This window comes from Beauveria bassiana (assembly GCF_000280675.1).
Source record: "Beauveria bassiana ARSEF 2860 unplaced genomic scaffold BBA_S00001, whole genome shotgun sequence".
NCBI lineage: Eukaryota > Fungi > Ascomycota > Sordariomycetes > Hypocreales > Cordycipitaceae > Beauveria > Beauveria bassiana.
The window spans coordinates 863,323-884,878 of NW_007930836.1; the positions used below are offsets into that span (position 1 = coordinate 863,323).

General features: G+C 53.1%; 5 protein-coding genes across 5 annotated transcripts; 2 read left to right on the forward strand and 3 right to left on the reverse strand.

Moving 5' to 3' along the window:
• Positions 1–269: 269 nt before the first annotated feature.
• On the forward strand, positions 270–5,888 carry BBA_00292 (WD domain-containing protein; the record flags this gene model as incomplete). Its single annotated transcript, XM_008595389.1, has 8 exons — positions 270–345; positions 843–1,249; positions 1,296–3,271; positions 3,321–3,588; positions 3,898–4,784; positions 4,831–5,263; positions 5,537–5,793; positions 5,873–5,888. The coding sequence occupies 8 exons, from the start codon at positions 270–272 to the stop codon at positions 5,886–5,888; spliced, it is 4,320 nt and encodes a 1,439-aa protein (XP_008593611.1).
• Positions 5,889–6,115: 227 nt separating this feature from the next.
• On the reverse strand, positions 6,116–7,252 carry BBA_00293 (PIG-P domain-containing protein; the record flags this gene model as incomplete). The annotated part of the gene is made up of 2 exons (XM_008595390.1): positions 6,116–6,161; positions 6,468–7,252. 2 exons carry the CDS (start codon positions 7,250–7,252, stop codon positions 6,116–6,118), a joined length of 831 nt encoding a protein of 276 aa, XP_008593612.1.
• A 357-nt stretch (positions 7,253–7,609) lies between these two features.
• On the reverse strand, positions 7,610–12,565 carry BBA_00294 (vacuolar assembly/sorting protein VPS8; the record flags this gene model as incomplete). Its single annotated transcript, XM_008595391.1, has 2 exons — positions 7,610–12,112; positions 12,161–12,565. The coding sequence occupies 2 exons, from the start codon at positions 12,563–12,565 to the stop codon at positions 7,610–7,612; spliced, it is 4,908 nt and encodes a 1,635-aa protein (XP_008593613.1).
• A 767-nt stretch (positions 12,566–13,332) lies between these two features.
• Positions 13,333–14,690, forward strand: BBA_00295 (uncharacterized protein; the record flags this gene model as incomplete). The annotated part of the gene is made up of 2 exons (XM_008595392.1): positions 13,333–13,360; positions 13,561–14,690. The coding sequence occupies 2 exons, from the start codon at positions 13,333–13,335 to the stop codon at positions 14,688–14,690; spliced, it is 1,158 nt and encodes a 385-aa protein (XP_008593614.1).
• A 748-nt stretch (positions 14,691–15,438) lies between these two features.
• Positions 15,439–16,821, reverse strand: BBA_00296 (RING-8 protein; the record flags this gene model as incomplete). Its single annotated transcript, XM_008595393.1, has 2 exons — positions 15,439–16,504; positions 16,592–16,821. The coding sequence occupies 2 exons, from the start codon at positions 16,819–16,821 to the stop codon at positions 15,439–15,441; spliced, it is 1,296 nt and encodes a 431-aa protein (XP_008593615.1).
• Between the last annotated feature and the right edge of the window lie 4,735 nt (positions 16,822–21,556).

Genomic DNA, 21,556 nt, shown 5'->3' on the forward strand with positions numbered 1-21,556 from the left:
TTGGAAGTGACTCGGATTCCCAAGCTCACATGATCGGAACTGTAAGAGGATATGCTTTTGATTGTGCATTGGTTGTCTAAGAGCAAGAAAGAAGACAAACACACGATACGGCTCCGTCAACGGCAGATCTAACCTCAGCAACGACCATTCGCCATCCGCTGGCGAGAGTTCCGCCATGCTACGCCGTTGTTGTGGTGCGCGAGATGGTGTATATTATGGCGGTAAGAATGCGACTTACAGTGAAAGAGCGACACAGGATCTTCGATATCATGTACATGTCTACTACAATATACCACACGAGGCTGCGAGCCGAAAAGATCCTAGTCAGTTTGACTGCCAAGCACAGTAAGTTACTGGCATCTTTATCTGGTGAGGAATAGACGACAAACTACTGAGTGCCTCGATACTCTTCTTTTCATGTTTGCTATTCATTGACTGACCCATTGAGATTTTACAGGTACGCGAGTCTCCTAGCAATGTATATATACATACATGCAGTGTGATCAAGAATCGACAAGGCTGGAGACCAATTTACCCCGCGTCGGGCATCAATTCAGCAATCTAAGTCAATTTAACGCCTGCACGTGAGGAAGCTGCAGACGGCCAGAAATAGAAGCGGCCATCTTTGCAGCTGCTGGGGTCACCCGGATGAGATTAAAAAAAAACCAGAGTGTTAATTACTCTCCTAAACCACGACCATTTATTTACTCATGCTAGAAATGTATGCTAGCCGCGGAAGATGCACTGCTTAAACTGCCTGGATCGTCTTTTTCGGCGTAAGCACAGGACCTACCCTACGTCGACGGCGGCAAATAATACTACGCATGGAACTTCCGAGAAAGAACGGGCAACGACAGCTGCCACACCAACAGCAGCCGCGGTCGAGCAAGTACGAAGCTTGGAGACCGCTGTTGAAGGGACAGACTCTACTGCCACAAAAACGGAAAGCCGCCTTCAGAGCACAAATGCCAGTACTCAGCCACCGGAACTGGTTGTGCCTGCGTCCAAGTCTGCTACATCTGAGTCGTCAGGTGCCGTCCAAGAGTCTGGCTGTGGTGGGCCGGAGGAAGAACCAGCCCTCGCAACAGCGAGTCTTTGGGATTGCGCCGTGGTCCAGCTTGCGGCGAGCGATGGAAAACTTGTGGCAGACTACGAAGAGCTTCTCCTGAAACATTTGATTAGAACCGAAGATGCCGCAGCTACGGGTGCCGCAGCTACGAATGCCGTAGCTACGGATGCCACAGCTACGGTTCCCGTAGCTAAAGATGCCGCCGATAGGCCAATGCTGAACAGAGATCAACAGAGATCAACTCGACCGGATGCTGGATCTTGGTCTCGACCGCAAAGAAAAGAACAAACTCGAATACATGGTGTTTGGGAAGAAATTCGTCATCGAGGACAAGATTTCCGAGACCACAGACCTGGTTCTCAAGTTCAAAAACTTCGTTTCCGAGGCAGTCAAGGTCTCACCAGAAGCATCGCTGGCGTGGGCTGGCGTATGTGTAATCTTGCCTCTCTTCACCAAACCGAGCACTGCCTACGAGGCGCAGTCCTCTGGGTTTCATTACGTCACCTCCCGCTTGCAACTATACGCCGAATATGAGATTCAAGTTAGAAAACGCTGCAGCGTCGTGCGGGATGAAATGGCCATTCAGCTGGAAGCCTTGCTGGTGAATCTATACGAGGAATTGCTCAGGTTTCAGCTAAGCACTGTCGTGTACTTTTATCGGAGCTGGACCAAGAACACTGTGAAGGGCAGTCTTCTGTCTGACGAGTGGGAGTCGAAGGTCAACAAAGTCAAGGACGCGGAAGGCACAGTGGCAGAATATTTGAGTCGACTGCAAGAGACGGACATGATTTCGACTCTAAAGGAAATGAAAACTACTGCTAACAAGCGATGCGCCGACTTGAAGACACTACTCGACGTGTCGATGCAAACTCTGAATGTCATAAAGGACATCAAATACTTGATCGAGTCTGATCAGCGACCGCTAGACCTTCGAATTATTGCTGAAGCTTGTCACAACAGCGCAGAGGTGGCGGCTCGCGGTCAGTGTCTTGGCGGAACAAGAAGCAGGCTCAAAGGGCAAATAGCAACCTGGTTCAACAATCAAGCTGGGCCTAACATGCTGTGGCTCACCGGGCCTGCTGGTATGGGCAAATCTACAGTATCGCTCACCATTGCTGACGAGTACGCCAAAGACAGACGACTGGCTGCGAGCTACTTTTTCAGTCGCGCCCGCCAAGGAGCGGGCGAAATTCTTCAATTCTTGCCAACAATTGCTAGTCAGTTGGCGCAAAACCTTCCCGTGTACAAGAGCATGTTGCGCGATGCCTTGAGTGACATGAGCGGTGAGACGCTGGCGAAGAAGTCCCTTGAGGCGCAATTCGATATATTGTTCAGAGGCCTTTTGGAGCAAGAAGACATTGGGTCGGTCAATGAAGAATGGAAACTTGTAGTTGTCGACGCACTCGATGAATGCAAACAACAGACTAGCCTGAGAGAACTCGTCGATCTGCTAGCTGAGTTGGCGAATTTGGAATTCCTTCGATTGCGAATATTCATCACAAGCCGCGACGACACCACTACGAGCGCCGCCTTTATGCAATTGCAGGAAAACAAATACAAATCCTTGGATCTCCACAAAGACTTTTCGGATGAATCCACCGAGGATATTCAATCCTACTTGACAAACGTCTTCGAGAAGACGAACCTCGCGATGAAGACCAAGGACCCAAAGTTGCTTCTTGGTGACCAAGACTTGGCAACAATTATTGACCTTGCTACGAAGCCCTACCCTCTTTTCATTTACGCTTCTACTTTCCATCGATTCTTGCAGATAAACAGTCCACGAAGGACGCCTCGTTCTCAGCTGGACCGCTGGCTTCAGAATCCTGATGGCCTTCTTCCGCAGCTGACGCAGCTTGACCTGCAAGTACTCAGAGAAGCGTTCAAACCATCGAGCGACGAACAAGACTACTTCACAGATGCGGAGACATTGAAAATCGAAATGATGAATGGTAAAAACATTATTACCGCCGTTGTTCTAGCCGCAGAGCCCCTTCCCCCATGCCACTTGGCGTGCTTGCTCAGAATGGAGCTTCATATTGTAACAGGATGGCTCCAGCAGCTCCGAGCAGTCTTGAGTGCTCCAAATGACTTTAATGAGCCAATTCATTTACTGCACAAATCGTTCAGCGATTTCTTGCTCCATGACAAAATCCCAGCTTCCGAAGAGTTCCGCATAGCGATGCATGCTGGACACACACTGTTGGCAGAGGGATGTCTTGAACGCATGCGGAACGACGGCCTGAAAAAGAGATATTTGTGGCTTGGAGAAGCCTGGTGTCTATGCCATGGATGTGGAAGAGACGCTCATCGCAGAGTTTATCCCTGGTGATTTGGCATATGCATCGAGGCACTGGCTTCATCATCTGAACATGGCTGAGCGACAGCTACAGAATCTCGCCGACATTTGCGAGTTTATCGAAGTGCATCTTTTGCACTGGTTGGAGGCATTGTCCCTGTTGGGGAGTATAGCAAATGCAATCTTGGGAACGTCAGTCTTGGCTGCAGCTACCGCTTCGGTGAGATGCCCAAGAGAGATGGCTTGGGATATATGCTAATTGAAGCTTCAATTTCTGTCTTTAGGCCAACTCGTCGGAAGCTGATCTGATACGAGACGCACGGCGCTTTGTGCTAGCACATGCAACTGCGATAAAGCTCGCGCCTTTGCAAGCCTACATTTCTGCCCTCATCTTCAGTCCAAGGCAGAGTCTAGTAAAGAGGGCACACAAAAGAGAACATCCAATTTACGCTAAATGTATGTCTGGTATTGCTCAAAATTGGAAACACTGTGTACATACCATTGAATTACACGAACCCACCCCTTGGAGATAGATGACGCAGTGTTATCCGGCAACGGTCGGGTACTAGCTGTCGCAACCGAAGGCTACGCGGAGCTGTACGATACGACAACATGGGACTGCATCCTCGCCTATTATTTTGAAAATATCTGTCCTTGTGGTTTTGCAATCTCATATGATGGCGACCGACTGGCATTCGTCTCAACTCTCACAAATGACATGCAGGTTTGGGACTGGGCGACAAGGACCTTGGTGCACACCTTCCCCTGTCATACATCCTACCTCACACCTCTTCACTTCTTTGACAATGACACGAAATTAGCCTGCATGACGGAAGATGGAGGAATAGAACTGCGACTTGTCTCAAGTGGCGCTGTCTTGAAAGCAATTGGCGCACGACAACTTTTTGCACGTTGGTGGAATTCCGACAACGAACAAGATCCTACCCCATATCTTTGCTGCGATCATCAATTATTTGACCTTTTTGCTGGGCGGTTTTGGAGTCACCACGATCAAGACGATGATGTCGCATTTTCGGCACAAACAGGACTTCTCGCGCGGGTCCAAGGCAGCTCCCTGGAACTATACGACAATTTGACCGGCAAACTCTTGAAGGCTGCTACAATACCTGCCGCAGACTACGGTACCCGCTCAAGCATATGCTTTTTTGACCATGATAATCGAATATTGCAATTTCTTCCTTGCGGCCCGATGAAGATTTGGGATACCGAAACGTTGACAGTTTTACAAACTATAGAGGCTCCTCACAAGAGAGCGACCAGATGTTTTCCGCTTGATAGACAGAACCAAATTCTCACTTTCGATGGCGAAAAAGAGAGGATTTATATCTGGGATGTGGCGGATCTCAGGAAGAGCCATAAGGTGCACAATCAGCAGCCATCGATGGACTACCTCGCGTGTGTTCGTAGTGCCTCTTGGCTGATTACGCTCTCAACATGGCAGCAACATGCAGGTTTGGGACACGGAAAAGGCGATTTGCCTGCGGACCATTCGCATACACGCAAAATCTCAGCACCACGAGTTGTACAGCCCGGATCAAATGCGCAGAAGAACCTTGGTATCTGGTAACGGCAAAGTTGTCCTAATAGGCGCTTCAAATCACGAGATTCAAGCCCGGAGCATTACGACTGGTGCATGCATTCGAGTTATCGAAGATGAGGAAAATAGAATCAGCCCAGTGGCCCTATCTCCTGACGGTCAACGCTTCGCCCTGGACACTGAAAATTTGGAACAGTTCCATATATACGGGCTCGACAGCAATGTACCTATGCGAGTCAAGAAGGAAACCAAATGTACGTTTTCGGACCAAGCTCCCTCTTTCAAGGCACTATTCTCACCGGAAAGTGCCATTTTCGCATACGTTGTGGACAATGAGGTATACTTGACAGACACGGACACGACAGAGAGGTCCTCGTAGTGTCTGTCTTTGGATAAGCCAGTAACATGTGTCGAGTTTTCGGCGGACAGCCAGCTTCTGGCAGCATGCCTTCAGTTTGGCGAAATAGTGATATGGGATATCAGCGGTTCAGTGTGCAACCTGATATCGAATGTACAGTGGGAAACGCAGATGCCCATTGCAGAAGTTGCATTCTCAGAAAATGGGCTTCACGTCGGGGCCATGGGGTTTAATCGGGACTTTGCCATCTAGGACATTGCTACCGGCGCTACCGTGGAGTTGATTGGAGTCCGCAGACTCCAGCAACGCACCGACGTACGCTGGGTAAACCAGAGGTTTTCTTTTCACATGGGAGAGAGCTCCCACGTTGCAACGCTGTGGGGAGTCAGAGAATTCGCACAGGATGACGAACAACTGAAGTATGCTGGCTACGGCTTGAGCGAGCATTTCAGGTGGATAATGAAGGGCTCCGAGAAAGTTGTATACCTGCCGCCGGAATATCGGTGTAGGTACGAGCCATACGTGATGAACTCGGTCATTGTTCTGCGTCATGACACTCAAAAGATGCTACTTTTGAAGTTGACATAGGCCCGTGGTCAACTGATGCTAACCTGACTAACAAGGCTATTTTGATCAAGTGTTTGCGCAACGTGCGGGTTACTGCCTAGATCCCCAATCTCCTTGATGCAAAAATACACGGAGCAAAGCGCCGACGCCGACTAATCAGAAGAGCGTCCATCGCAAACTGATGCAGCGTAGGTAAATCATGTAGCAAAGAGATTATGAGCCTTTGAAATAGTTTTGTTTGATTTTGGTATCTAATCTACCTTGTCAAGCCGTATCGAATGCGGCAAGTTTCTCGTCTTCCTGCAACGTCCTATTATTATACACAAAGACGAAAGAGCATTTTACGAGACTCCCTGAATCCCTGAAAAAAACGCCATTGCCATGTTTCAAGAAGCAAATGCCCATGTCATACCTCCAAGAATAAAAAGGGAAACCCCCAACGAGTCCCCCTTTTGTGAATCATGTCGTCGTCGTCCACAGATCCTCCTCCCCGTCACTCCCCTCCCGCCCCTCCCCATACAACACCTCACAAACCCCCGACAGCGGTATATCCAGCACCGCATCCGTTCCCACGCTCCAGAAGTCTCGCCACCTCATACGTCCCCCCGCAACGCACCTCTCCCTCTCCCCCTCCACCTTGGCCATCGCCTCCTCCTCCTCCTTTTCCTCCTCCTCCTCCTCCTTTTCCTCCTCCACCTCCTCCTGCTTGTTGCTCTGCCTGCTGCTGCTACTCCCCCTGAGCTTCCCCTCTGCGTCCACCACGGCCAGCTGGCCCGCATCATCCACGACCGTCTCGACGCGGTGCAGCGGCAGCGTCAGCATCTCGAGGTTATACGACGCCAGCGCCACGTAAATGTACACGAGCGTCATGACGAGGTACGCCGGCGTCGCGAGCGCCCACCACCGGTCCGGGTAGTAGTATATGCCCAGGCCGTGCAAAAACGGCGACGGCAGGTAGCTCCATAGCAGGTAGGCGAGAAAGGCGAGGCCGCTGAGGAGGTACAGCACAAAGCCGTAGTACTCGTACGTGGGCACGCGCGGCGCGGCGTGCGGCACGGGCGGGCCCGCGCGGTGGTACTGGTGCTGGTGGTGCTGGCCGTCGGCGCCGGCGCTGTGGTGGTGGTGGTGCGGATGGTGGTGGTGGCGGTGGTGGTCGTTGTCGTCGGACGCGTCGGGTGTGGTTGGGCGTGAAGGTCGGAGGAGAGAGGTGAGTGAGGGCGAAGGGGGAAGCGGTGTCGGAGGACGTCCGTAAAAGGGCGGCGCGAAAAAGTTGGTGGGCACGGGGTTGGCGGGACGTTGGGGGGATGAGGAAGGGGATCCGGAGGACGACGAGGACGACGAGGCAGAAGAGCTGTGGTCGTCGGAGAGGTAGTCGGCTTCTTCGTCTGTAGAGGCAGACATGTGTATGTGTGTTTCGTCGGGGTTCCGTGCGCGGTTGCGCGGCGTGGGTTGAAAACAGACAGGTGGATGGTGATGTTGATGGATGGAGGGCAAGTTGAAGCTCCAAGCTCTCTCTCTGGTGATGCGACCGAAAAGCTTAGGATGCGACAGACCCACCTGCCACCTACCTTACATACGACCTGGACACAAACGACAAAAAGTGTTCATTCTATCACCAAGACGCACATTGACATTGTTTCTTCTTTCAACATTTATTATTATTTACACGGGATTTCCCGAATTAAACTCTTGAAAATGACAGAGTGTATACATGATAATCGTTACAGTAGCATCCGTCGCAGCCTCCTCTGTCTACTACTACCCATCAATCGGGCATCGGTATTCCCTGTCCCGCGCAGGTCCCGTGCCATTCTCCTGCTTATCCTGCACCGCATCCAGACAGCTCTGGTGGTATATATGGCGACACGCCAAGACAACCAGCGGGCCCAGCGGAGGATCGTTCTTGCCCGCCGCCGCCGCCGCCGCCGCCGTTGCGCCAGCATTGTCGTCTGCTGCCTGCCGCTCCCCGTCCTCGAGCAGCATGCTCGCCGGTCGCATGTCCAGGCTCTTTCCTTTGCCCTTGCCATCCGCTTCTCGCGCGCCCGCCTCGCCGCCTGCGAGACTTTTCTTCTTGTCGAATCGTCTAGCGTCTTCCACAGCCTGCCTCGCCTCCCAAGCCTCAAACACAGCGCCGCCCGCGACGCCGGGCCCCCAGACGCGGCGGCCGCAGTGCTCGCACGTCGATCCGCGCGGGCGCCATCCCCGCTGCCGCAGCTCCACCGACTGGCTCACATTTACAAACAGACTCCTGTCCAGCAGCCGGTTAGAGAGTCGCAGAATCGACTCTTCGTAGGCGTATGCGGAAAAGATGGACGCCAGGACGCCGCGCAAATCAGCTAGGTTCGGAGACGACGCCGCGGCGTTGGCGAGAAACGCTCGGAGAATTCGCAGAAACGAGAGGTTGGTGCCGCCGGCCGCAAGGAGCTTGGACGTTGGCTGGCCCGGGCTCTGGCCAGACGTCGACGCCAGCAACGCGGTAAAGGTATGCTGCACCAACGATCGTAGCAGCGTCAGGAGCCGCTCGCCGTCCAGAGTCGCATCTGCGACAGCTCTTTGAATTTCGGGCGAGATTTGCTTTGTCAGCTTAACTGCCGCCTCAATCAGTTGCAGCCACAGCGACTCGTCAGTGGTAAGAGCCGCTTGGGCGTCCTTGGCGTTTTTCTGCACCTGGGTGACCCTCTTGGCCGGCTTCTGCTGTCCTTGACAAAGCCAGATACCAACGTACATGTATTTTTGCAAGCCTTGGAGTAGTTCCTCAATCGAGGCTTGCAAGCCGACAGGGTCTTCTGACCAGTCGGCAGCGCCCGAAAGGACGCCTTGAAGCGCTGATTCGATTGTGCCAAAGTGCGTAATCAGTCGCTGCATGGCCTTTTCCACGAGTCCATCGCGCGTCAGTATGGTCACGGCAGCATCCACAACGCCAGTCTCTTCAATTGTGGGCAAAACTTGGTCCAATCTCAAATCCCCTGCCTGAACGTGATTGATGTAGTCGGACACATGCGAGGGCTCAAAAGTGCACATGAGCCGCACATACTGCTCGATGAGATGCCGGTCAGGAGGCATCTCTTCGGCAAGTTTCTCGCGTTCAGAATCTAGCAGTGTTTTGAGGTAGGCAAACTGAAGCTCCGGCGCATCAGAAGCGCTTCCGAGAATTTGTTTTTGCGTCTCGGTCGTCTCCCCAGCGAGCACGACGGCAGACTTCTCTGGGCTCAGCTCCAGTAAATCTCTTGCGTGATCGAGAATGGCTTCTTGGATATCGTTACGCTTCTGGAAGCCCAATTTCGTCAACGGGCGTAGACAGCTAGCGAGGCATTCAAAGACTTGATCTTGGTCGTCTGGATCCTCAAAATATGTGCGGATCAGCGTTCCAAATTGCTTGTCGACCTTGAAAATGCGCTTGAGGATGCGATAAAAGCCAGCCTTTTTAAATTGCGGCAGCAGAGCAGTCATGTCCGCCGGATGGTAGACGGAAAGCAGGTATTCAGCACTCAATTGCGCATCCTCTGCCAAGTCGTGGCCAGGGTAATTGCAGAGACCCTCAAGCACTTTGGATAGGGTCGATCCTGAAAAGAGCAGATACTGTGGGAATTTAGGCAGGTTTCTCGCGATAAACATGTCCAAGTAAATGGTGTCTGTTGCGGCAAAGTCGTCTGGGTTCATGACGTCCAAGAGGATAGACATGATATATTGACGATTGATGGTTTGGCCAAAGATTTGTTCCTCGGGCATATCTACCGGCGAAGCTCCGTTTGACTTCTTGTCCGGAGTGTCGTTGAGGAAGGGGTCTTCAAACGCCTCGTTAAGTGCACTCAAGAAGCTCGGCGCATCATAGTGCAGAATCAGCCGTAAGTATGGGAAAGAAGGCTCGTAATCCTCCCCAGGTTGCGTGAGAAACGCCTTGCCGCTGCCTTTGGGCCAGGTAATCGTCTGTCCAGAGAAGAAGAACCAGTATATCTCGGCTTTGGCCTGGACCGCTGCGTCCTCATCCATTGGCTCGCCATTCGGATATATTCGGCTCGTCAGAGTATAGGAAAGGTACGGAAATAACTTGACAGCATTGATGCTGTAGTAGTCTTCGCCGACAGCATCGCCGGTAAAGTTGCCATTGGCCATGATGGGCACGAGCAGGCTGAGAAGCTCAATCATGGGGGTTATGTAATCGCGAATGGCCTGGTTCCAGACGTAGGTGAGAGCGTCGTAGAGACTGTGCTGCTTGCACAAGAGTGTTATCTGGTCAAGGTCAAGCGTGGCCGTCTCCATGTGGCAGATCATTTCTTCAAGCCTGCTCTCCCATCCTTGCGCAGCATAGTAACTGACCATGTCCTTGACCACGACGGGTGGAATAAAGACAATGGACCTGTCTAGGATATACGGCTCGAGCACTTCGAGGTATATACCCGAGACGTCGGCGTCTTGGTACCACTCAAACATGTCGTCTAACAAAAAGTCGACGTTGCCAATGTTGAGACATGCCACAAAGCAAGTTTCGGCAAGCTGCTTCAAATGTGCATCATCCGCAGCCTTCTTGTCCTTTTTTCGCTGCGTGAATGCGTATTTGAGAGAAGCGCTGATGATTTCTAGAACCTTGTCCTTGACCATGCTGTGCCGCTGAGTCTGGTCCTCTGGTAGCCCGACTGTGAGCTTATCCGCGTCGCCCGTATAATACGACGTGGCTAGCTGAATAGCCGCAATATAGTCTCCGTGTTCCATCATGGCAATCAATCGGTCTGCCCAGTTGGACAGCGCGCCCAGTGAGATTTCATTAAAACCAAGAATGAATATTCTGCCCTTGTATGCCTTGAAGCTCATGTAGAATGCGTCTGCCACTACGCCGTGCATCGAAGGGTCCTCCTCGTCTAGCTGCTCCACCAGATTATGCAGCTGCTTGGAATAGAGATCTTTGTGGTACATGTAGCGCTGCATTAGGTCAAAAGCCTCCGTCATGCGCATGGTCCTGTCCTCGAGCACAATGAGGCGCTGCGAGACGGTGAGCACGGTTATGACGGACCGGGTGAGCCACTGCACCGCAACGATAGCTTCCTCGCACTTCCACCTACTGCGCGCTTTGAAACGGAGGCTCGGCGGCTGATCCTCGTCCTCGCCGGGCACCTCAATGACGTCGAGAACTGTCAGAACATTGGACCAGCAGTACGCGAGCTTCACCCTGGAAATGTCACTCCGACTGACGGTATCTGGCGTTTTGAGCTTCACGGCGGGGAACCAAGCGAGACATCCCGTCATGGTGCTGTGGGCTGGTACGTCCTTTGGCCGCGCCGACTTGTGCTGCGTTTGTGCCACCGGCGTAGTGGACACAATGACAAGCAGATATGGCGTGAGCATGGCTGTCAGCCCCATGAGGTCCGTGGCGCACTCGACATTGCCCAACGGCAACGAGGCAAAGGCCAGCACGGTGCTCGGCTTCACAGGCTTGCCGACCGGCTTCGGTGCGTCGGGGTAGCGACCGAGGATCCTCGTCGTCTTGACGGTACGGCCGAGCGCTCCAGTGCCTCTGGTTGCTAGGTGCGAAAAGGCCATGCCGCGGTCGTCGGCCGAGACCAGCGCTGTATGTCGCGTGCCCAAGAATCCAAGGTGAATGACGGACACATTCGCGACATGACCGTCTGCGGTGCGATGCGGCGTGTCGCTATGCGCTAGATGCGGTATGCTGAGAAATGGCCGCGAGGGCCGCGACGTGTCCCAGGTAAAGATGCTTCCATTCGCGTGGCCGCCCGCAATCGTAGTGTGATCTGCCGAGACGGCAATGGCGGTGATGGAGCCCGACTCGACGGCTTTTGTGCCCGGACCAATGATGAGCTTGAGGTTCTGGCTGTAGTCAAACACCAGGATGATGCCCTTGGAGGTGCCAAGCACAATGGACGCTGAGACGGCCAGGCATGTCGGCGAGCCAAAGTTGCGGCGCCCCGACTCGGAAAAGGCCTGCGCGTTGAGCTTCTGCAGGCGCGTCCAGCGGACCACCTCCCAGGGCGGCGCCGTCGTCTCCGTGTCCGGGCCGTCGACGGGAGGAAAGTGAGAGCTCACGGAGACGTTGCGCGAGTGCGCACCGAGAAAGGCCGGTGATGGGGAGCGCGGGCTGCCGCTGCCGCTAACGCCGCCGTGCAGGCTCGGAGAGGCGATGCGCGAAGAGAAGCGCCGGTCAAAGGGGCGAAACGACGGCGTCGGGCTGCTGAGGTATGCGCGGGAGGCGACAGAGGGGAGGACGCTACTGCCGGGGGAGGATATTCGGGAGCCCTGTGTTGGGCGCTGTTAGCGGAGCCGTGAGGAGAGAGATTGCCGCATCTTTCTGCATACCTGTATCGAGGGTGATATGCCCCGCGCAGAGGTGAGCGAGTCTACCGGACTGTGCGGCCGCCGTGGAGTCAGGTCGGCCAAGTCCGCGTCGATGGAGCCGAGCTCGGAGCCTTCCTGCGGCGACGCGAGATGCTGCTGCTGCTGCTGCTGCTGCTGCTGCTGCTGCTGTTTCCTCTCTGCCGGCGTGTGCACGGTGTTCTGACCGATAGAATCTACGCCAACTCCATTCAAAGCGGTATCGTCGCCGTCGCCAGTCTCGAGCTGGGGCACATCAGTGTCGTCGTCATCGTTGTCGTCGTGGCCCCCATTGACAGCTATCACGGCGACAGCTGATGCCTCTGGGGGCGCGGTAACATCGTCCGACTGCTCTGTCGCAGCGGCGGGCTGGTGCTCTGAATCTGACATGGCGTCGCTGGGCGCATTACTTCATTGTTTCTCCGCGGTCGATTGCAGTCGGGGAATGGTCGTCGCTGGCTCGGGGGGGTAGACATGCAGGGACGCCGACTCGGCCGAGCACTGAAAAAAGATGAGGCAAATGCTTCTTAGAGAAAAAAAAACGCCGGGCCCGACTGCGATGCAATATGTGGCGTGTCTCTGTTTGAATTAGCACCAGTTGATATCCGACAATGTTGGCCCCTGTGCCTGGGCGGGCTGTCGTGGTTGCAGGAAGAGGAGGCTGGCGCTTTTGGGGGAAGCTTTTGAGTTCTTGGCTTGTGTTGCGTCGCCTCACCCAACGGTGGCGGTCCGGCTTTACTCCGCCGCGAGGCTTTCTTGGTTGCAAGCTGCCAGGGACCCCGCGATATACTGAAAATCAAGTATTTTCGATTGTTGTCATGGCTGATGATATGAGGCCAATTTTGAATGTGTGTAGGAAATACGTGGTTTTTACCTGACGCTCGAAGAGACTCTGAAACGGCGGCCTGCCAAGTCTGAACAGCAACAAGCCCTAGTACTGATGAGGGACGGTATAGGAAAGTGGAATTAGGAAGACTACACGAAAAGAAAAATTCAATCAGATAGAAACAAGGGCTTTTTCTTTAGAGATCAATAAAAGAGCAGAGAGAATAAACCTAAAATATTCTCTCGCCAAGTAATGCCATGCTATCCACCTGTAGCAGGACAGCGATCTTTTACTAGTACCTACGTCACCTCGCCCAGCCAATCGCAGCACTATGGTAGCCTATACCTATCTGAGTTACGGTATATACTTAGGCAGGTAGAATATAGATTTCTAAATTTTAATCAAGGTAAATATATAATAATAAAAGCATCTATCTTAATTTACATATAACTTCTATTTATATCAACCTTCCCTTTTTTTTTTTTTCGTTGAAGAGATCGCTGCGTTCTGCTCTTAATAACTACCTTAGATAATAATACTACTTACTACTACTTAGTAGTATACACCTACCTTGCTCTAACATTTCCCAACTCCCAACCTACAACCACACACCTATACATGCCCATCATGTCCTCAATAGGGCCACAGCTCCCCTCGCAGCCCTCCACAAAGCGCAAGCACTCCGCCGAGCCCGACGACGACCACGGCGCCGCGTCCTCCTCTTCTAAACACGCGCGGCGCAACGCCGACGAAATCAATCTCGACGACGACGACGCTTCCTCCTCCTCCTCCTCCTCCTCCTCCGATGACTATGGTCCTCGCGCGCCCGCGGCGGCACCCATAGACTCCAAGCCGTCTTTGGGTCCTTCATTACCGCCGCCCACTCCCTCTACGCGGAACCAAGACGAGATTGACCTCGATGACTCTGCCTCCTCCTCCTCCCACACCGGTCCTGCACCGCCACCACCACCACCATCACATGCGACAGCCGCAACAGCACAGCCCATACCTGCCTCCTCCGATTCCGACTCTGACTCTGACGACTACGGCCCAGCCCTACCCAGCGCCTCCAACACCCGCCGCGGGCCCATCGGCCCAACCCTCCCTCCCACCACCGACCCGTCCGCACCTACGCGCGACGAATGGATGCTCGCGCCGCCCGTCAACACTGGCTACACCGAACGCGACCCCACCAAACTCAAAGCGCGCAAATTCACCTCCTCCAAGCCCGGCCGCGGCGGCGGCGGCCCTGCCCCTTCCTCCTCCTCCGGCTCTGGCTTGGCCGCCATCTGGACCGAAACGCCCGAAGAAAAGCTCAAGCGCTTGCAAGACGCCGTGCTCGGGCGCTCCGACGCCAGCGGGCAGTCTGCCGAAGCGGCCGCGGCGGCTACGGCGCGCACGCGCGACGAGGATGAACGGAATAGCAAGGTCGCGGCGGCAATTGCGGCGCACCGCGGGAGGAGCCTCTACGACGAGCACCAGGCGATAAAGAATGGTGGCGGCGGCGGTAGTGGGAAGCATAAAAAGACTAGAAAGGGAGGCGAGGAGGAAGACGATCCGAGCAAGAGAGCTTTTGACCGGGAAAAGGACATGGCGCTGGGGAGCAAGATTGGCACGGCGCAGCGCAGAGAGTTGGTGGCCAAGAGCGCCAACTTTGGAGGACGATTCCAAAAGGGCTCCTTTTTATAATATTAATTGTCATTCACGTATGATGGAAAATAGTGCACATTGCTGCTATACCCGCTCCAGGCACAATGAATGTACAGTTCTGGGTATAAAACATGATGCACATCAAGGGGATGCAAAAAAACGTCGAGCAGAAAGTAGCGTATATGAATATCCCCAAGGGGCTGGCTACCTTATATGTCTCGTAAAAGCCAAACTCCACCGCTGTCAAAAATAAAAGAATTTCCATCATCCCAAAAAAAGACAAGCCGTACGAAAGAGCGCAAAATATAGTCAATCAAACCCATGGCTACCATATCCTTCCAGTTACAATGCAAGATAGAATAAACAAATAAAATAAATAAAAAAAAAACAACGACAAGTTTCTACCAGCTCGGTCTGTTGCGCAGTTGCATCATATCAGGCACGCGCATGTCAGCTCACTCAACAGAGTGGCGCACAGCCTGACCAGGAATCTGCGGTAGGCCCGAGTCTGGAAACAAAACCCGTGCGCGTCATTGCCATCTTTAGGCAGTGATTTCGAGACTTGTCCCCTTTAATTTTGGCCTGGTCCCGCGGGATATGTGACGTGTGACAATCATTGCAAGCAGGACAGCGGGATGATGTGGCAGGTCATAGCGCCGTCTTGGTGCAAAGACGATTTGAAGTTTGTAGGTTGTAAATGAAGAAGTTGCCTCCTGTGATGGCGAATGATGGAGGAGGTCGTGAGAATGAAGTCGTTATTGGTATGGGGAGACGCGGCAAGTCTGTTCTAAGCTACCACAGGAGGTCTGGCGCCAGACTCTAATTGGCTCGGAGTTGTTTCTGTGGCGGCAGGAGCTGCCTCGGTAGGCTGGGTAGCGTTATTCCTGCGGCCGAATCGGAGAGCAGAGCGCATAGATGACACCATGCTGCTACCGAATGGCTCGGTGGGCTGTTGTGTAGGCGCCTCGGCTGTATTGGTTCTTGAGCGTCGGCCGGCGCGCAGCGGAGCTCGGCCGGAACGGAACCAGGCGGATGCAAAGCTGGTAGGCATATTCATGCGCGTGTTATTCCGGGGGTCCAGACTGACATTGTTCTGGGCAGTAGCATCAGCATCTTGGTTGGGTCGAGGCTTGGGCGTGTAGTAGTCGGCCTTGCACAACGGACAGCAAGCACGACGGCTCGTCAGCCAAGGATCGACGCAAACAGCGTGGAAGGCATGGCCACAGGTGAGCCCACGAATGTCATCGTCATCCTCGAGAGTATCGATGCAAATAGCACAGGCATCACCGGGGGCGGCAAGACATTCGGGTGGGAGAGCGGCATTGATGTGCTCGTCGTCGTCATCATCGTCCTGGTGGCTTTCGACTCGCTGTACATCGTCGGGTTTTGCGTGTGCGGCGGAGGATGTCTGCCCAGCAGATTCGATGGCGTCGGGATCACTGACAGGCTTGGTCTTTTCCGTCTGTACCGGGTTCTCCTCGGGTTTGGTTCCAGTAGCGGCAGCAGGATCCTGGATTTTGGGGGCCAGATCCATGTCGTCTAGGGAAGGGCGGTCTTTTGTAGCGGCAATGACGGAAACGGCTTCAACGTTGTGGATACTGGTTGGTCTGCTGGCTGACAAGTCCACGCCTCCAGCGGTAGGCAATCCTTCTCTGGCACGCTCAATGACCCACGTCTTGTACTTCATCATGGGGAATTTATCGTTGACCTCATCCATGGACATCAATTTCTTTTCGCGACGACGACGATGGGGTCTAGGCATGTTTTCCAGAGGCAGAGGCTCGCCATCTTCGCCCATTCGTGCGCGATTGCGGGCGTTGTAGCGAAAACAGTACTTGACACCGACGATGATCCTATAGGGTGTGTTAAGACATGCTTGATTGATAGAGATGGCACTAGTGAATCCCGAAGAATTGAGAGCCGCGAAAAGTTCTTCTTACCAGAGGTTAGTGAAGACGACGCCGAAGCCTAGAGCGACAAAGAAGAGGAGCGGCGAGCTGCCTCTGTCCTTGTTGCCGTCAGAATTCTTGTTGTTCTGAAAGTTTGAATCGGTGGGCATGCTAGTCGTGGTGGAAATGGTTGATTCATTGTTGGTGGAAGACGGAGTATCGGTAGCGGCTCTCACAGCAATACGAGTGGCCTCGACAACGAGGTCAGCAAGAACCGCCATGATGGCGATTGAGAGAACGGGGGTTTATATAGCGAGCGACCAGCAATCGGGACGAAGGATCAAGTTGATGAGAGAGAGAAAGTGCTAAGACGACAAGCCAGAGACGGCATGTAGATGGAAAAGTACGGCGCAGTGGTAAAGCGCCCGCTGGAGCCCAATGTTGGGGGACGTCAGGGTCGTGACGGTGTCGATTGACGCAGGAGGAGCACGGTGGAGGAGCACGGTCGGAAGCAGAGGTGGCGCGGCAGTCAGGGCCGGCGGGGGATATAATTATTTATGATAGTCCCGGCCGCCGTCATGGAATAAGGATGATGAATATCGGTCGAATAAGACGGAACCTGCGTTGTCAATGAGGCATTGATGGAGAGAAAAGTGAGCGGCGACTGAGATGGTAGATGGCGGATGGGGCGGTGGTGAGTGTGGGAGAGTAAGAGGATGTTGGCCTGGGCTTGGGCTTGGGCTGGGCTGGCTGGTAATACGGTTGAGTGGGATTGGGGGGGGCGTGACTTTGCGGAGTGCAGAGAGTGGGTACCAGTTAGAAGAGGAGGCAGCCTGGTTGGATGGGGAGAACGGGGATGGGGCTAGGAGGCTTTTTTTAGGGGTGAACAGACGGGGGAGCTCCATTGGATTTGGAAGAGGCGGGTGGGCGGGAGCACATCTGTCACTAAAAATTACGGAGTATTTGATAATTCCATACGGATAGGCACACAAATTTTTTGGGCAACTGGATAGGGCACTTGGCTCGGGCGTACTGGCCGGGACCAAACGCTGCATCAGGCAAGCTGGCTTGGCAACTGGCTTTGGCTGACTCCACCTCTGCCGTTATTTACCTAGTGGCAGCGCCAGCAGACGATGACCAGTGAAGCAGAGGCCTAGGTTGTTTGTGCCCTGTTAGTAGCTTAACGGCTTCAGGCTTGAGCTTTGGTAGGTATCATGATCCTACACTAGCAGCAGATTGGCGTTGCAAAATGGCATGCCAGCTGGCGGCGCCCAGAAACACCCACCAGCAAAAAGCCACAGCGCAGCTGTCTGTGGCGAAGCAATGAGACAAAAAAAAAAAACACCAGAAAGATTGTATATACGGATAGCTGAAGTGGAAAACGAAGGCTGCGGCTGGCTGCATCGCTGTGATACCAGCATCGGGCATTCATCGGACGGGAGCACACAGCACAAAATATTACCGCTTGCCGCCAAACAAGCAAATACCACGGTAGCACAAGCAAACTAGTCGGGCAGGTAGATTTCCAATCTCATTTCCTTTGCGGGAGGCGCGATGAATTCACTTAACCGATGAGATGTCTAAAGAGAGGCTGTGAGGCCCTCGTCTCACAGCGACTGCAGCTGGAGCTCGGCTACTGCAAGACAACGCAGCAGCGTTATCCACCGAGGCGTCATGGAACCCCTTACGGAGACGGAAGGGACCTCGCTGTTTGCTGAAATACAACGAATGCTCTTTACTACTTGTTGATTGACTGTCACATTCAGCGGGCAAAGAGGAGAAGCTCAGCCACCGCCAGAGAGCTTATTCTATTTTCTTACGCCTCCTGACGTTTCCGTTTTCGCAGTGCCCCTTGTTACGTCGCAGGCCAGCCATTGAGGGGTGGGAGGAGGCTTGAAGGTGTCGGGGAACCTGACTCGATGGCGTATACAGTCAAAACGCCGAGTCGGCTGCGGCAAACTTGGCGAAGAAGGCCTGTCGTATTTTTTTTTTTTTTTTTTTGCGTGGCAGCAACATGGCTATTCAAAGATGACGATGCAGTTTTTTTTTTTTGGGTGTCCTTGACAGTCTAGACATGGGCTTACCAATATGTGCCAATAGTTAGTGCCATCGTGTCCGTTCCTGTCTCATACTATTCCTGAGACAGTTACAGTACATAAATATGGACGGCGCTAATTTTTATCTTAGCAGTGTTGCCAGTTGAGCAAAAAAAAAAGACTTTCGGCTGTCGCCAACAGCCAATTCGCCTCGCTGATGTATCGAAGCAAGATGCAGGCCGATTTTATCTTTTCTTCCAAATGAACGCGTCGCCCATCTCATCTCGTCGATGACGAATGCCATCTATCCTAATGCGAGTCTTATCAGTACGGATAGGATATTAGCTGGAGAACGAGCGTCCACTTTTTCCTCTTCTCGGTCGTTCTTGTCACGGTAGTTGGGTAGTTAGCGTGACAGCGCAGCGGTGGGATCGCCCATCACATCTGTGCGTCGAGGCTCGTTTCGGCAAGCCAGGGTGTCGATGAACGCAACAATGGGAAATGGGCTCATGCCCGTCTCTCTTGCCCGCCTTTTCCGGTCATCAGGGTCTACTCCGTCCGTCGCCCATCCGCAGCCCGACATCACAAATTAGGAAATCGTGAGCGCTCGCGCCCGCGTTGGAGCATTATCAGCACAACTCGGGTGGCGCATTATCCGAGCTTCCCGCAAAGCTCAGGCTAGGATGCAACCCCCAGTAATTTTTTTTAAAAACCAAGACGAGGCTGGCGTCGTGATTCCAAAGTAAAAAGACTCCTGGGATATAATATGCGATTTCCCTCGGCCTTTATGTGGGATGGTCAGCATCCCACGCCGGCCGTCAGAACATCATCCGATGACGCGTTCGTGCAGACGTTGCAAAGAAATAACTCGAAATGGCCCGCTGCAAGGCTTGAACGCATTATGACGCAGCTGATGAAGCGTGCGCGCGCAGATTTTGCGCAACCCCGCGCCCGAAGAATACGTAAATTATACCAGCGACAAGGGCCCCTTGTTAAAGAGTGAGCGGCCGCCTGTCGCAGGGCGCGACTTTCTTGAGTTCTAACTTCTTGACACCTTGCCATCCTTGGTAGTACTACGGATTACGGAGTACCTAGCTGGGCGACGCCTACCGCTTGGCCGATGAACCACGCGACAAGACAAACTAGCTCTCCGCGTAACTAGATGCAATGCAAGGCAATGCAGGCGACAGAGTTATCATCTGGTGCAACTACTCATGCTACTGTCCTACTCGACCACACAAAAATACCGACTAGAGTGGCGCAGTCTTTAAAACTCAAACATGGCCCGTCTTGGCAAGTAACTCGTTTACGGGACTCTAACTCGTTTATGGGACTCTAGACAATACAAGTTTGACTGACGAACACGGTTCTGGTCCCGTTTCTTCAGAAGAAGAAAAATGTTCTATTTAATCTCGGACCACTTAATTTTTTGCGTTCCTCGCCGCCTAGAAGTACTTACGACACTGTCAGGAATAAAAGGCCGGAAACCCCCATTCCATCTCTAATGAATACAACGGTGAAAAAACAAAACGGTCTCAAGCTCGCATGCAGCGACGCGCCAAAAGTAGCCAGCAAAAAGCTCGGCACTTTTGAACGGGCTGCAGAGAGGGGCCAAGGGCTTCGTCGGCCTAGAGGCATGCATGTCCGAGGATCTCCGGTGTTTCCACCCCCGGAATTCCAAATGAGAGCTGGGGGTTCAAGATGTGTGGACAGTAAGTTCCCTGCGCAGGCCAATCAAGCGGCCTTTTAACTTGGTCGAGGCCATCTTTTCTTCTCGACATATCACGCGAGCCGCGACCGAGGCGTTAAAGGGTAGCGTCAAATCTCACTAAGAGCACCTCACAAAGTGGTCGATACGATCATGTTACCTCGACCCAGAAGAAATCATAGCGAGGTCTGCAAGGTCGGTCAACAATACCCCTCTCGTTCTGATCCGTCACGCGCACATTGCTCTGCAGGGTCGTGGCTGGCCTTTCGTTGGCGTTTTGCCCCACGTTCAAATCATGTCAATGAATCTTGCTCGATTCTACCGAGATGCCCCTTTGTGCCCTTGAAGTCTTCTGTCTGTTGTCCCCGGCCCTAGTGTCACCGCGTCACCAAAGCTCGCCACCGTAGCTTTTCTCCATAACAGACCAGGTAAAGTTGGACTGCATGTCCGCTCGTCAAAGTGAAGGTGCCCTTCTCTATGGCTGGGGTGGCTTTGCAGGAACCTCCCGGTAGACATACTTTTCTTGCTCAAGTTGCAGTCCGATTGTTCATGATGCGACAGGTGCTACTGCGACGCACATGATATGTAGGGCTTCTTTTATATTTCTGCAGTTGGACTCGGAAAATAGACATTCTGTGAGGCCCAGAAAAGCCATTGCCCCGAAATAGCACAACATGAACTGCCAAGTTTGCAATTTTGGTACACCTCCACCGCCTTTCACCTACTGATTGTTCTCCAATGAGCCGCGGACGCGTATTCGTGTTGTGTGAGAGATGTCGTCGACGAATGTGGCCATTTTTATTCTTAAAAGGAAGCTCAATCGTGTTTCTTTTGTACGAGTAGACTGGCTGATCCGTCCATTTAGTTCAGCGGCACGACCAGTCAGAGCAGACCGCAATGGATCGTCATTCAGCCGTGTCGAGGGAAAACAGACAATGCATTGTGCTGCAAATTATGTAGCTCTAACTGTGCCGGAGCTACAAGTCCGGGTGTTCAACGTTGACGCCGCTGCTCGTACAGCTATCCCGATTTGCGACAGATCGTCCTCTTGTCCCTTCTTTGTACTTCGGACCATCGGCAATTTGGGCTGAACCGGCTCGCGCCAGTCTTCCATTACTTGTCCACAGCCCTACAGCCAGCTGTGAGGTGAGAGAGTAATATTGTTTCGCTAGTCTTTGCTCTTTATGATATTATTACATTCTCAGTGTCGTTTCTGTGATCCCGCCGTCATCCAGGAAACCGCAAGCTAGCAACATCCATTTCGGCACACAA